This window comes from Polyodon spathula, chromosome 3, assembly GCF_017654505.1.
Source record: "Polyodon spathula isolate WHYD16114869_AA chromosome 3, ASM1765450v1, whole genome shotgun sequence".
NCBI classification, from domain to species: Eukaryota; Metazoa; Chordata; class Actinopteri; order Acipenseriformes; family Polyodontidae; genus Polyodon; species Polyodon spathula.
The window spans coordinates 28677375-28694727 of record NC_054536.1 but is presented as its reverse complement, the minus strand read 5'-3'; the positions used below and the strand labels follow the sequence as shown (position 1 = coordinate 28694727).

The 17353-nt window shown below is 35.7% G+C and overlaps 1 protein-coding gene across 1 annotated transcript in view; it reads left to right on the top strand.

Moving 5' to 3' along the window:
* Positions 1-9133, top strand: part of vwc2 (von Willebrand factor C domain containing 2) — a 40328-nt gene extending 31195 nt beyond the window's left edge. The window contains exon 4 of the mRNA XM_041244941.1: positions 5818-9133. Within this exon, the coding sequence (XP_041100875.1) occupies positions 5818-5969 (152 nt within the window). The 3' untranslated portion in view covers positions 5970-9133. The remainder of the gene's footprint in view (positions 1-5817) is intronic.
* Positions 9134-17353: the final 8220 nt, after the last annotated feature.

Genomic DNA, 17353 nt, shown 5'->3' with positions numbered 1-17353 from the left:
AGAATTTTGGTGGTTTGAGGAGTGAATAAATGCTAAAGCAAGTAGCTGGACTTTACTAAAGGAAAAATGTAGCAGCCCAGAGAGATCTGGTAAAACACATTTTAAAAAATGGCAAACCATGGTAAACTAAGGTAAATATGGATAAATATGTAAACCTAGGAATTATAAACTCTGTTGGCTACCCTCAGCCATGGATTCTCTGAGGTTTGCCCCTAACAAATAAAAAGCACCCACGGACAAGGCCTCTGGCCAAATTTATTCATTCGCTCGGGCCCTGAGCGCCCATCACATGAAATCATTAAATCACCTGTTTGCAAATCAACAAATCATCACATTGCAGATTCTCTGAACTGAAAAGTATGGAAAAACTGCAAAAATTACCTGTGCAAATCTACTATGGAAAATCTTTATAGTGGGAAAGAAGGCAAATTCTGTTAAGAGTGCAGAAACTCTTCAGATCTCTTGACAGTTCCCAAACCAAGTCCAGCACATTTTATTTTGTTTTTATTCTATTTATTTTGATGCAGTAGCAGCAGCAGTACTGTAGGCTGGCTCCAAACATAAGTTTTGAAAATTAGCTTCTGAGGAATAATTTGTGCGAAACAGGCTAATTGAGCCAGAAGCACATTAGGAGGATCAGTATAGAGTATGCAAGCAGCATAATGAAACACAGTACCAGGGAGACGAGAATTGCTCAGAGGCAGATTCTAATTAAAGAAGAAACTGTAAGATGGAGCAATAGGCAGCAAGGGACGTGAGAGATACGCAGACTACTCACTGAGCATTATTGCGTATCAATAACTAAAAACTCATACAGACTAATGTATAACTCATGTTTTTCAAGATGTTTGATGCCACAGTACATCAAACAGAAAGCCTTGAAGAGCACACTGGCAAGGGCCTGAAATATCAATGTTATTTTTAACTAATGTTTTATTCTTCCTGTTTAGGATCACTTGTATATAATTTTCAGTTTCAGTCATTAAAACTTTTTCAAACTCAGAAGTTACGCCTAAATGTTCCCAAAATTGATTTAAAAAAAAAAAAAAAGCATTAGTTACAATATCTCTATATCAGTAACCATTCTATATCAGTCTATCGACAAGCCTTGACAAGCATTATATTACCAGCAATCTTAGCAGAAGCAATAGCAGACCACAGCATTAACATCAAAGGCAACACCATGGAGCATGTTTAATGAGCAGATACATATTATTTAGTTTACGTTTCAGTAAGCTAAATGTTTTAGTTTGGCTCTATTTGAACTCCCTTTAAATAAAGAAACATTAAAGAAAGAAAGAAAATGCAAACAACTCTGGCAGACATTATGCAAATCCTAACAAATAAAATTGGTTCTTACTCAGTCTGTCTTATATGTGACCAAGAAAGGATTGTCCCTGAAGATAAGAAAGTTAATTGAATGAATTAATTCAGCATGAGAAATGATCTGATTTTAGGCTACACCATTCTGAATGGAAATCTTGATTACTAGTGCACTGTAAAAAAAGGCACCAAAGAATATGAAAACCAAGGCTCCCATCGGAGGGTTTTATCCTTCATCAGTGAACAGTTATATCAAATAATTTGTCTTGCCATTTGCAGCTATTTGTGTACTTCCTATGATTAGAAATCAGTTTTGTCATCACTAGCATCAGAAAAGGATACATACACAAAAGAAATCAATGTGTATTTTTAGTGTGATTTTACATTTGCAAGGTCCTGCAACAGTAGTATAACCAGAGGGAATGAGATGCATCTTTCAAACTGCATTAGAGTTGCCACTGCCATTTCCCCAGAGCCCTGTCTTGACAGTCATCAGATCTAATACAAACCCATTGAGCCTCAGAAGCCTTTGGTCTAAGCAGATTGTGTTGTGGAACAAATGCATATTCTGTCCTTTTAGTATGAATAGAAGACTGGTAATATGCAGTAAAGTTTATTTAAGCTCCACAAATGGTAAGATGTAGTTATTGGAACCGTAAATTCATATGGTCCTTCATATTAGATGTACAACCAAGGTCCTATTGTAAGTGACTCTGCCGCAGCATTTGTGATGCATAGTTCACCCCCAAGTGTCTATAAGTCGCTTTGGATAAAAGCGCCTGCTAAATGATTGAATAATAAATAATATGATACCTGCACAGGCCAAGCAGCGGAAGGCCTGTGCAGTTTAAATGGCCTGGATAGGCGTGGAAGTCACAGATTTGGAGTTTATGGGGGCTGGCTATTAGTTGTGGACTTCTTTTTGCTAAGTAGATACGTACAGTTTTGAAAGAAGCATGTGTTGCAGCAAACTTTTTTTTTTTTTGGACATCTGGTACTATACTTGGTTGAAGAAAACCTTTTTCTTTAATTATGCTGTCACTGCTTTGTATTTCCTTTCATGTCAGAAGTGGCGCTTGCATGTCAGAAAATAGGGGAAATATCATCTTAACTTATGACAACAAAAAACACATTGGGGTGGGGTCAATCACTGTCCAGGTAAAATGACTTAGGAAGTCCAAGACTACCTAAAAGTAAGACATGAAAAAGAGTTTTATTCTAAATATTATAATACCACTAGGTGTCATTTTTTTAATTGAAATATATGTATGCTATAACACATGCTTCTTCTAAAACTACTGTGTTAGGACAATTTTTTTTTTCTAACATGAAATAGACATACTTTTAGACTACTGGCAAGCTCCTGGACTCTTTATTTCTGGTTTGGTAAATTTATTGGGTGAGTTGTGCCTTTCTGAAGAAATAATGCTAATAAGATGTGTATAGAGCTCTGAGAATCTAGCCATGTGTATTTTACTTTGTAAAAATTGTTTTAAAAACCAGCAGATTATAAAAATGTTTTACCCAAGGGTGGTAAAGGTGTAGCTTTTAGTTGAAGTACTATTTTCAATTATTTTGTTGGAAGATCGACTATTTTCAAATTAAAATCTGATTCAGAATAGTAAATGAGGTGAACTGTCGTGTCCTTTTTGAACTTGAAGAGACCTTTCAGTTTGATAGCAGTACACATGTAACAAAGCGCGGAGAGCACAATACACTCGCAGTTCCATCTCCTGAGTCATCTATTGTCATTAATGCTTTAGCTGCAAGACCAAGCCAAAACTAATTGATATAGTGCTCGAGCTGTAATGAGTCAGTTACAAATCACTTTTACAAGCTGTTAACCCACCCCTGCCAGCTTGCATTAAATACAGCGACTTTTATTTTTGTTTGTTTGTTTCTCAGAAAAGTAATTCCTGAGGAAAGGTAAACATTGAAACCTGTCTCTCTCCCCTGAAAAAGGATCAAGCAGTTAAAATATGTACAGGTGGCCATTATTGTGTTCTGTGTATTATTAGTGATTGTGAATATGTTTTTTTTTTTGTTTAGTTTTTTTTGTTTTTGTAAAAAAAAATTTACCTGCTTGTAGTTTTATGAACAAAATGAGGTCTTGTAGCTATGCTGGTTTGAACGGTCCAAAAACACCTCGCTTTACTCACCAGTTAATGAATCTCACCTGGGAATTGTTAGTTGAACCTGTTTATGCAATGCTGAAAGTCTCAAATCAACAGCACAAATCAATCCATGTAAATATGCCTTCGAATGAAACCTGCATCATAATTGAATTAGACATTGGTTCATTCAAACACAGGACATCTCCTTTTTATTACTAAAGTTCCCTACCAGTAGAAAGTGTAAACCTTAGTTTCCAAAGTTGCATAAATTCAATAATCGAGCAGCATCACCTGGTTAGCTTGGGAGTGATTACACTTGGCCAGCTTTGTGTAAATGTTCCTTCAATGATCAGCCACTGTAACTTATTCAATATGTACTATAAGTATATGTGACCCAGTTTTGTCAATAACTTTTATACTTTAGATAAACGTTTCAGATCAGTGGACTCGTTTGGGGGAAGGTAGTCAACAGGTTGGCTATAAAGTAGTAGAAGTAAAATAGAACCTGTACACTGTTTCCATTATTATAAGATAGTGGACCACAACAACTGCGTATACTGGAACAATAATGAGCACTTGTGGCAGAGTGCGAGGGGATCTGAGCTGTAAATCTCCCTCCCGACTGTAGAGGGCGTTAAGCAGAGGTACTTGCACACCTGTACTGAGACGGGCCGGCTTGGAGAGAGGGGCAGAAAAGGCCATCTTAGTGCAGGGCGGAATGACCAAATTAGGGGACAAGGTTACTGTGATCAGTTGTGCTGCATTAGACAACTGTCAGGTGTGCTGAGGTGCGCTGATCATGGGGTGGAGTCTCCTGGTATATTAGGGCTGTCATTTTGGAAGTGCTGGGCTTTTGGAGGTAACACTGAACCTGGGTTGCAGAGCCATGTGTTTGTTTGCTACGTGTTTTTGGTTTGTTTATTGTCAGGACCGGGGTCGGAGTGAGTCGTCACGACAAGGAGCTGCTGCACTACTGCCAGCACTTTCACCTTGGACACCACACACCCCATACAACTGAACTGGACACGTCAGCACCTGAGCACCTGCACTTTCCACCACCCCAAAAGTGCACAATAAAGCTGAGAGGGACTCGCTCTATTGGGACCTATGATTTTTTTTTTTTTTTGTTGCTTTGGACTGCATTCCCATAAATAAAACACACCCTCTACCATTGCTGGTATTGGAGTTATTTGCACCTGTACCAGTGACTCTGTGACATCTGTTTCACCACCGCACCGTCACAGCACTAAATAAAGTTTAGTATTACTAAATGAAGTTTAGTATTAATGACGAAAAAATAATAATAGTAAATTGACCTTGTGTTGGAAATTGCATTCTAAAAGTTTTTTTTATTAAAATATTACAGGTTTAATTTAATATTTTTGTTTAAGTGAGATTCATTAATTGGATAACAAATCACTGATGTTTTATCATTTATTTCTGAACTTGTAAATCAGCATCTATCTTTGTGTCACCCCAGATCAAAATCATTAGAATGTATGCAACAAGAGTGGTGGGGCATGTTTTATTGAGTACACAATCTGTGGGTTATTTTTACTGTATGAATGTGAGCAATAAAATAATAAACAAGAGGCAATAAATTAAAGGTGAGCACATGCATGGTAACCAAATAGATACATTACACATGTCAAAATGTGTGACACCATTTTAATTGAGGGTCTGCTGTATTTACAATATGTATGTACCAATTTGCATGTTTTTTTCTTCCCCATCATTGCACCAAGAGGTAATTGCATGAATTTGACAATTTGACCAAGTTAACGAATAAATGTCCTTTGTCAAATTGACTAGTAAATACCTAGCAAAATGGTGGAAAAGTAAGTACAAATTACAAACCACAGATCAGTGCCAACAGCTGGTAATTTCAATTTGCCTGGAAAGTTTCCAAAATGAACCTTGTGTGCCATGGGGATATTTTCAGTGCCTTAAACTACAAACCCATGGGCCTAATAAAACCTGAAAAATGTATTTATTGATTATCACAGCTCGGTACGGGTTGTTGTTGTTGTTTAAATTCTGTTGACTTTAAAAAACAATTTTAAAGTGGTCTACCCCCGTGGATTCAAAAGGACTCCCAAACATGTACACTAGAGTGTAGCCAATAACCAGCCCCTCTGCAACATGCTGCACTCAGTGGATGTAACAAATACCGCATAGAACAAATGTGGGGCAAAATAATAAAATAATATATTGGTTAAGATAAGCGTGATAGCTCAGAGCTGAACAAGGTAACTCTTCAATGTAGTTCACTTTGGCTTTTGTTTGATATATCTCAAGGTGTCGGTGTTACAGTATGTGTAAGTGTGGTATAGGTAATTGTATTTATCAGTGATGTTTGGCTTTTTTTTTTTATTATTAGGGCCAAACTGCTTTGCTGATAACACAGTAATACCAGCTGGCCGGGAAGTGAAGATCGATGATTGCACAATATGCTACTGCACATATGAAGAAGGCACTTGGAGGATTGAACGACAAGCCACCTGCAGCAAACACGAATGCAAGCTAAGCTAGATATCATCTTCAGATATGGAACACCGCACTGGTAGTGACGCCTTTATTCAAATGTATTCCCAGCCACGGTCTGACCCATTCCAAATGCTCTGTAGGAGTTTGATGGCCTGAATCACTCTGCATACTAAGGAGCAACAGCAATGCCTAGTGATCTAATAATTTTCATCTTAAAATTGTAATCACCTCAACTTTCTATGAATTTTATAATCCCATGTAAGGGATTTTAATGGACTGTTAGTATAGCCAGTACAGAACCAAAACCTCTTTTTGTATAGGATCAGAAACTTTTTTAATACGTTATGAAGTTAAGGAAAGTTCCAAAAACACCCTTTAGAATGTAAAGAATTCATTACTTTTATGAAATTACCAAACCTGGCCTTGTATTTGAATTAGCACCACTTATATTTATAACCGGTGAGCTAGATTCTTAAAGCTATTTACTCCTTATTGTTGTTTGCATTACTTTTTCGGAAAAACGGAAAAAAAAAAAACCAGAAAGAGATAACTCAGACATTTGTTGTAGTGGTAGTAGTCTTAAGTTGTTTCTTACTTATTTTAATTGTAATTGGTGCTTATGATGATTTGGAGAAAGCATGTGTAAGCTGTCGGACTGACTTTCAGCAACCATAAGTATTTAGAACCAGTATACACACACACACACACACACACACACACACACACACACACACACACACACACAAATATGCTTGACTATTTGAGATGTGTGGGAAAAATAAAGTAGTTTGTCCTACATCACTTCCCCTTTAAGGTTGTATGGCTTACCTTGACCTAATGAATTTTACTTTTCAATTTTGTAATTACACTATGTGTTTTAAAGATAATTTCATTTTATTTTTTATTTATTTATTTATTTTCATTTCTTAATAGCCTGCTATGCAGAGTTGTTTGGGTGAATGGTACAGTAAACTTTGCCTTTGAGCCAGATCATTCCTGCAGTACCTGTATTACCTATAAGGTGGTGCGGTATATTTTTCATTACATTCCAGGATGCTGTTCAGATTTCTCAAGATTTTGATGGAATGTAGAAATTATTTTGCACAAAAGATGAAAGGTCTGTATATAGTAAGCTTTACCTTATAGACGCCACACTAGACAGATAAGGCATTAAGGGAAAGTGTAGTCTGCATTATCTGCACACCCCTAATGCTTTTTGCATTGTTCTTTTCCAAACGAATGAAATTCAGTATACCTCAGTTCCATCAGAATTTACATCAGTACAGTGTGAAGTAAATTAGTTAAAACAAATATTACACGTATATGAGCCCTGTTCACAAAACTCAATGGACTATTTTAAGGAATGGGCTGTTTTTGAACTGTAAACAGTGCTGGGGGAAAAAAGAAAACAGACTAATAGACCTTCTCTAAAATAGACAAACAAGGTATCTATTCACAAAACTTTAGTTTTTGTTTATCAATATTTAATTTATTATTATTGGAGCTGACTTTTGTCATGGTCTTTTTCCAGTGTGTTTCTTATGAATAAAATAAAGTCTGTATAATAAGGCTGTTTTTGGCATCTTTAAAAACAACAATAGATTGGTGACTATCAAGCTGTATGTTATTAATAAAAAGAAAAATGTTGGAAACAAGGCTCTACCTTCTCAATGCCATTTACTCCAAATAATCAAAAAAATAATAAAAAAATATGTATCTTACAGGATTTTTTATACTCATTTTAGAATTGGAATTGGCACTATGGCAGAAGAAAAAAATCCAAACTCTTTAAAGTTTTGTAAATAGGGCTCTATAATCAGCAATGTAGATTCCCTTTTTTATTGAATGTGAAAAAAATGTATACAAAGGGTTGTTACAAAACATACACTTGGTACAGTGCTGCAGATTAACTAATGGCTAAATGTAACTCATTCAAATACAGACAAAAAAAAATTATACTATTTCAAATGTTTGGAAAACCATCTGAGCTTGATCCTTTTGACTTTCAAGACTCAATAAAATTGAATAATATTAACAAGAATGTAAATTTCGGAAATAACAATGTTAATTTCCTATTTGGAAACACTGAGAATAGTTTTACACTTACATTAACAGGGTTGCATATAAGTCTATTGACTACTCTGAGAATCTCAACCATAAAACACTCAATAGTAGTAAAAATTCAATGACATTAGTTTCAACTAGATTGAGGGAATTCACTAAACTTGTCACTATTGTGTTATAGGAATTTTTTTTGTCACAACTTAAGCAAATGCTTGTCATAGATTGTAATAACTGGGTTGTTTATTTGAAGTTTTGTAATGTCAGTTACTGTTTTTCTGCCGTTTAGAAATGGTGCTAATGAAATTGTAGTAAATGGCTTTGTGAATTCCACCCACCTCTCAGTGTGTTCAACTTTGAGAATCTAGAACACAATAGGGCTTCTTTATACTAGCTTCTTATTGAGTCTGTAAGAATGACAACAAAGGGTTTAAAATGCATTCAAATCACAGTGATTTGAACTAAGCCTGCTTTGTTGTGGCATGAAGTGATGGGCTCCAATGGTAATACTGCAACAGAATTCATTAAGCGTCAACAATTTTGCATACATGCTTTTATTTATTTATTTATTGTGCTACGAAAATCCCATATCCTCTTGTTTGATTTCCTGGTACACCATTAACATATTAATAATAAATGATTTGAAAAGGTGAAAAGAACCCTGTATTAAATTCAAGTTCAGTGAAAGAGGGTGTACAAATATATTGTGTTCCACCTGTTCGTAGTGTAGATGCAAACCAAGTTTGCTGTACCTGCACACGGCCGACATTAGATGTCATTAGAATATTAAATGCGCTACTGAAATGGAATATTTTTCATACTTGAGACTGAGAGGTAATCAAGGGTCTATGTGTTGTGTGTTGTATTGTCATGCTCCTACAGAGAAATCAAGTGATGGAACAGATTGCTTTCTGGGTGTTGGTTTAATTGGCAGAACTGTTTCTCTGTTGCTTATTTGATGTTACATATTCTATTTAATAAGTAAAATACTAAACAAAAGCTATTTTGTACATAATGCTAAATGTAGCTTTCTGTATTCTTTTAATTAAACTTAGCAATAAAACATGTGCACTCTGTTTTGTCACAAATGAAATCTGTGTTATTTGATTATGGATGTTTTTTGTATTAATCCTTAGGCAGTGGCTATTTCAGTAACAGTCCCCAGTCTGCTATCTAATTAATTAATCAAACATAACAAAAAAATAACCTGAAGGGAAACTATATAAACAACATACTTATGAATTACAAATCCATAACATGCGCTGTGTTAACAGCCATCAACAATTCTGTCATAGTAATTTCTTATCAGTAGGCTGAAAGTAGACATAATTTCAGCTACTGAAAAATGAAGGGCTGAAAGAAGATATAATTTCAGCTACTGAAAAATTAAGGGCTGAAAGAAGATATAATTTCAGCTACTGAAAAATGAAGGGCTGCTCTGTTTAATAACTGTACAGTTCTCAAAGTTTAAAAAAAAAACATTTCAGGGTTTGGAGGGAACAGACAGAGAGAGACATACTGACACAGATTGCTGTGCGGCACATTATTTTTTCAGTTTGAGGAATTGTTTCCCCTCAGTACAGTAAATTGAAAATGTTCACATGTTATCTTGCAGTTTGCTACTCTTCTGATCTAAAAATGCACCACAAGGCAATGTTTTGGAAGTGCGTATTCTATTTTTTTCTACAGTGCGTGGCCCTTAAACTGTTTAATCAAAGATGTTTAATCAAGTATTTCTGGCAACTGTAGATCTGCCAAAAATGTATATTGTCATTTTAATCTTGTGGCAGAATTGCGTCATGGCTCAGAAATGAAGGACTCCGAGACAGAAGCTGCGGTTTAAGCACTGTTGCGCACATCTTTTATACAAAAGACACAAAGAAACAAAGAAACAAGGGCCAAACTATAAAGTCCTGTAAATTTGTACAGCGTACCAAACAGGTGATCCCGGTAATTGGTTTAACTAATCGGAACAAGTGAAATAATTGAAACCGATAATGACGACTAACCTACAGCTATGGCCAAAAGTTTTTATAGTTTTCCATATGCTTAAGGAAAAACTTACAAATTAAAAAATGTGTCATTTTGAAATCTTATATAAAATATTGAACTAGTATTATGGCTTCCGGTAGACTTTTGTGATATCCAATTGTAGTTTCTTTGATTACATGTTGTTAAATAAATGTTCATATAGTTTTTTTTTAAGGCTGTCTCAAGCTTAAATTCTAAAGTGATGCAATACTTTTGGCCATAGCTATATAAACCATTCTTTACTAATCCGATATGTGGAATTCAGTGTCAGATAAATATATAAAGGGATCCCAGTACAAAAAGAAAGACACATTTTTATTACGTCAACATATTTAAGTAAAAATAAATGTCATGCATTGTTGCACACATTTCAAACTGGCAGATCACTTGCATTTTAAACTGCTGACATTACTACATAGACACAGATATGTTTAATTGCATGATAATGGGCCATTAGTTGTTTATAGTTAAAGCATATTAACTGACATTGTATTGCGTTAAACTGAAAAAATATTACCTTATTGTGTGATACTGTATTCTGACTGCCTGAACGTGACGGGCATAAGAAATCTATGGATCTATAGTCTCTGCAAAACATTTTATGCAGTAAATGCTTTGGACGAGCAAGCATACTAAGTTAGTCTTATCCTTCACAGTACTAAGTTAATCCACTCGAACAGGATCATCACGAATCTGATTTAGTATGCTGCTGCAATTGGGATCTTGTTTCATCCGATTTAGCAGATGATCCACCTGTGATGATTGACTTCTGGTATGCTGCAATTGGCATCAACTGAACTAAACCTGCTTAATCCACTATTAGACACATCAAGTTGACTAAATTTGGTATACTACAATTGACCCAGGCTGTCTCCCCTTTTTATACATGTGGCCACTCTCCAATTAGCACTCAGTTGTTGCCAGGGACAGATTTAACCCCATCCCTGCCAACCTTACATTCCCTCACACAATATTTACATCTGCAGGGCTTTCGTTCTGCCACAAATCTATATTTATTGTTCAAATAAATGAAATCAACATAAATTGAAGGTTATGTGAAAAGGGTTAGGTTCTCAAAGCTGTTTAATACAAGTTGTATTTTTATGAAGTAAAAAACACTGAATAAAATTCTAAAATAAATCTAAAAAACACATTCAGACTACTTGCAAACCCCAATGTCTGAGCTGTTTCTTTCTCGTTTGGAAAATTTATTGGGTGAGATTTTCCTTTCTGAAAAGTATGCCCTAATCACAATTTGGAGTACATTTGGAGAATATAGGCCAACGTGCTTTCCAAGTTCCAACTACTCAATCCAGTTAGGGACTGTAATATTTCCTTCGGTCTCGAGGGATTCTGAATTGTCACTGGTCTCCTCCAGCACATAGTGCAGCAAAGCTCAACAGCACAGTACTATTACCAGCTCTATCACTAACTGTGTTGGGGCCAGCAGCTGTGATTATATACAAAGGAACAGCAATAACTTTCCTTGAAAAACCTTATAGTGTGTAAGAACATATGTTTGACTGTTAAACATTTTTATATTGCTGCTTTCATTTATTTTTTAATTGATATGCTGATACTGTACATCCCTTCTATCATTCCCCGTAAAATGAAAATGTAAGTTATGGAAAGTTTCAGGCAGGAAAACTGTAAATACTCCACCATCCCTGCCACCATTATCAAAAGTCAAGCAAACGCTGGATTCATGATTCAGGATTCCTTGTCAACCTGTAAACAGTGGCAGCTGCTTATAGTACATTTAAGCCTACCTCTCCATCCAGTCTGCTATGGGATTACCTGCTTCTTTCCAACCTAAAACAGATCTTCCACATTTCCAGAGGTGTTGGTGGTTGAACTGCCTCCCTGCCTATCTCTCAGCGCCAGTTGGGAGATGTCATGAAGATTTCAAAGCACCACCCAGAAGGTGAGCACCAAAACCAAGCAGGTTTGGCTTCTCTAATACAATGTTATTTTTAAATCACAAGACTGAATGTACAGAAGTTTCAGACAGGCAAACATTGACTAGTGGAATCTACCACCGGGTATGTATTGAACTGACCTGGCTTCTGGTTACTTGTTTTCATATTCTGCCGCCTCAACTTTCCTTCACAGGTTTATTCATTAATTCACTATTGGTGGAACCTTAGAGGCAAGTTTTATCATCAAATAAATTATCCATTTGATGCACACACATTGTTATATAGCTCTCAGCTGTTTAGTTTTGAAAGAAACTCAAGTTTATCAGTTTATCAAACATTGATTTTTACTTTAAAACATATTGGTACAACACTAGCTTAAAAAAACCTCTGTTTAATCCATGCTTTTTTATAGTCTTGCACTTACTTGATCATTTCACCTGGAGAGTAAACATACCACTTCTTGGTCTTCTTTCATGTCATTACTAACCAGCTGCTTCCCCTATTGAATGACACCCTTTAAGCCTGTAACACGATTTGATCCAGGAGACATTGCTTTATTGACTCAGGAAGTAAAGCAGAAACAGATTTCCTTGAAGGCAAGACAAGTAAGCTAAGAACCTAGTGTAGTACCAGATAGCATGTTTTAAAACAAAGACACGTGTTTGTTACAACAAATGTTACATTCAAAATTGCACATTTGGATTCCTGCAGTGAATGGAAGTTTGTGACAGGTAAGACTGATAAAATAATTTTGTTAGCTAGAACCATTTTAAGATTTTAAACTAAACGCTAAAATGTTCATGTACAAACTAATTGTATGCTTTGTCCTGAAAACATTTCAATCTCACATGGACGGCCTATATACAGCTCTGGAAAAAATTAAGAGACCACTGCAAGATTATCAGTTTCTCTGGTTTTACTATTTATAGGTATGTGTTTGGGTAAAATGAACATTTTTGTTTTATTCTATAAATTACTGACAACATTTCTCCCAAATTCCAAATAAAAATATTGTCATTTAGAGCATTTATTTGCAGAAAATGACAACTGGTCAAAATAACAAAAAAGATGCAGTGTTGTCAGACCTCAAATAATGCAAAGAAAATAAGTTCAGATTCATTTTTAAACAACACAATACTAATGTTTTAGGAAGAGTTCAGAAATCAATATTTGGTGGAATAACCCTGATTTTCAAGTATGCGTCTTGGTGTGCTCTCCACCAGTCTTTCACATTGATGTTGGGTGACTTTATGCCACTCCTGGCGCAAAAATTCAAGCAGCTCGGTTTTGTTTGATGGCTTGTGACCATCCATCTTCCTCTTGATCACATTCCAGAGGTTTTCAATGGGGTTCAGGTCTGGAGATTGGGCTGGCCATGACAGGGTCTTGATCTGGTGGTCCTCCATCCACACGTTGATTGACCTGGCTCTGTGGCATGGAGCGTTGTGTCCTGCTGGAAAAACCAATCCTCAGAGTTGGAGAACATTGTCCGAGCAGAAGGGCAAGTTTTCTTCCAGGACAACCTTGTACTTGGCTTTTTATATTATGTACGTCCATATATGATAAAATATATATGCTATATTTAATGCAAAATATATGGACAGAAATGCATTTTATTGATTTGAAATGATAGATGCATTATTTTGATATTGCTCATTTATATGCAAGATACTAAATAATTTAAGATACAGTTATATTATATAATATTTTCAAAACGTTGCAGTACTCAAGCTTATATTTGGTTAATATGTTTTACTTAATTGAAAAAAGTTTGATTTTTATCTAGTATTTATTACTAGATTATTTTGAATGATATGTATCATTGGTACATGTGCACATTGTACAAGTTTACAATTAAATTAAGTTTTACTGTGGATTAGTATATTGTTTGTAAAATAAGAAATAGTGTTAACTTGCAGTGTACCCCATTCAAGTCAATTGAGAATGGGGTAGAAAGCTGATTGGCTGCCCCGGGGTTAGTATGCAAATGAGGGAACAATTTTGTTTAATCACCAGGACAGTTGTGCTATTTTTTCTGTATTTAGCTTGTCCTGGGTGGCTTCTTATTGTGAACGGTTTTTAATATTGTACTGCAGGTACCTAAAACAGGACCAATTCCTTCTACTGTGTTCATTATGTACATATATTTTTTTCATGCACAAATTACACACAGTGAATAATTACATATATTGTTATATTAACTTTTATGTGGCCATCCATTTTTAATGTTTCATTATAGATGTATTTAAAGTATATGTTTCATATGCCATTAAATAGCCAATTTTGCTGTATATAAAATATATTTATATGTTTTATCATATTTAAAAAATACAGAGACGATGTAAAATATCTTACACATATTTTAAATATATGGTTCTTCCATTTGGGATATCATTAACCTGACTAGCCTGCTGTAAATGATATTGATTAAACATTTACCCACAGGGAAGTCAAGGGTGTTTATTATCCCTTATAAATAGTTATTTATTTAAATGTAACCTTTATTTAACCAGGAAAGTGCCATTGAGATTAAAATCTCTTCAAGGGAGATGTAAAGCGTCAATTTACCCTTGTTGTTGTTTATTTCTTTAGATTTAATTTGCACATTTATTATTAACTTAATGTGTTATTGTAGTTCTATGTTTATTTCACTTTATTTAATTGTATTGTTCTAATTTTATTTATCACACTCCTTTTGTTGTGCGCTTTGTTTGTTAATATAAATTGGTAGTCTCTTGCACTGATTGTGACTGCTAAAACATCCTTCATCTAATCAGGCAGTAATTGATTTAACATGCTTTTAATGACAATCAATTAATATTAATCTCCAAGTAGGTTTAAAAGGCACACGGTACAGCTAGTGAGCAGACTGCTTTGTGCTGTGGATGTTATGCTGCCTTTGCTTTGTTTTTAAGGGGCGATTGATTTGAGTATCGTAAGCTGCAAAAGAGACTGACTTGACTGACTGCACCGATCTTTCTGAAGCTCGCTCATATCTGTGTACTGGGACTTCTAAATAGACTCTCTAGTCAATGCATGGACTTTTATGAATGTGATAGAAGTTAAAAGCCTGTTTCTTGTTTTCTTTTGTTGAAATGAGATATTTTATTTTATTTTCTTATCAAAGTTTAGAGGGGGGGGGGCTTGTTTTATGTATTTGTATGTGTTTTCTGTATCTGTTTTATTTTTTGTTTATTTATTTTTTTACCCCCCTTGGCTGATCTTCGGTACCCTGCGTTAAAGATGGTTAACTTGAGCCTACTCTTTGTGTCCTGTCTCTACATAAGCCGTGTTCCTATTGTAATGCTTTATTTATTATATTTTTATTTTCTCTGCTGTCTGGATTTGAAATGCTGGCCCTCGGTGCTAAAGGCAGACACATTACAGTTTGGTAAAGGGGAATCCCCCCGTGGCAGGGTTTGTAGTCATGTCTTTTATGCACACACTTACAATGTGCCTATTTTGCCATTAGGGGTCACTACATGTAGTCATGTTTATGTTATCTGTCATGTTTATGTTTTTTTTGGCACTGGAAGAAGTATTATGTAATGAGTGACCCCTACTGGCAAAATAGCCACATTGTATGTGTGTGCATAAAAGACATGACTACAAGCATTTTCAGTCTTGGCTACTTTGTACTGTTCAAATTCCGGGGTATTTATTTGATGTATTCAGAGTTTTAATTGATTTAAATCATGTTTGTAATGTAAACTATTTCCTGTGACATCAGACCTTTGGTGCCCGTCCACCAGAAGTTGGGGCCCACCCAAATTTCTATTTCTAGCTATGCCCCTGTATGCAGATGTTAGATATGATGTTCATAAATAAAACTTTTGAGTTGTATCCGATAATATCTCTTTCATTTTCATAACAAAGAAGTTTTAAAATGGATGGGTTCTAGGTAGTTCAAAATTCCGGTGGTTCTAGTGTTAATATTCAAGGAAAGAAATGAGTTCAATTGCACTGCAGTTCTTGCCATTCTGGGTTTCAGTTACTGTAGATATAACACAGCTTGTTACCTACATACACACAAAAGCTCATTAGGTTGATTCAAACTGCTAATCAATAGCAATCATATTTATTTTCCTGGAAAACTTGGTTGTATTTCTGGAAGGAGAATCCGCCCACTAATCACACATCATATCCAAGCACCATCAAAACTCTGTGTGGCTTGCATTCATGTCACTTCTTTTTGCTTGGCCTCTCAGTCAAATGCAGTGAGGTCAAACAGGGAGACGGACATCTTTAGAGCCTGGAGGAAGGGATACCATCAGCCATGGATTCCCTAAGGTTTCCTCCTACCAGCAAGTAGGGGTTTTTCCTTACCTGTGTGCCGAGCGGTTTGTATTTAGTTTCTGTAGGGTGCGTGGCAGGTTGGAGAGGTCGGGTTCTCCCTCGGCGCATTTCATGCGTTGGGGGTGAACCCGTGTTTCAGCTACTTATCCTATCCTATCCGCAGCACTAGCTTACGTGATGACATTGTGTTTTCGCTAGTCGGCCAACATTGCGGATAGCTGTCAGCACCCATGGACACAGTCTCCAGCCAAATTTATTATCTTCATTAAATCGTCTGTTCAATTGCAGTTTAAATCATACACATTGTGGATTCTCCGTACTGAATGACATACATTTTCAATCCATGGGTTTGGGTCTCTGCTAGACATGAAAGTGTTGATTCCTGAAAAAGAACAAAAAGATATAATGAAATGGTTACCTGCAACAAGTCTGGTCTTGCACTTAGAAGTGACCCCATCTGATGGAGGATTAAGTGGGCTTCCCTTGTCTGTATAGTTTTCCACCACAGTGGATTGTTTAAAACCTTCCTAGTGCTTTATCTCATCAGGTAGAATATGTATTAATTGTACATTGCCCTAACCTTTCGGTTTACTAGTTTGTTCTGTGACTAGGAACTTTAGTAAATAGGAGGCAGAGAGATAAATATCATCCCTGCCTTATTTACCTGTACACGTTACAAAAAGAAAAGATAGAAACTGGAAACAGGAAAATGCCGTTAACACTTTGTATCGAGAAATAAAATATTAGACCTATTGCAGAAATTAGCATTTAGGAAACACGCCAACCTGTATATGTAAATCAAAGTGTTATATAGAGCATCACCTTGGTGTTGGGTGGGAACTTCAATGGGGTTGGATCTTTTTTTTTCAAATGAGCCAAAATAAGGGCCTGAGTTTACACAGGCATAATATAATCATTTGGAATACATTTGTAATATTAGAAAATAGTCATAATGATCTCTTAGAATTCTACAGTAGTCACTAAAGGGGATAAAACAACTGGAGCTCTCTGATCAACATCCACATATTCTGAGTGGGTGAAACAAGCAATGTTCTCTGTTCTCAATAAACACTGCATTAGAACAATCAAGTACAATCATGTTTTGCTAAATTGCATTACAGT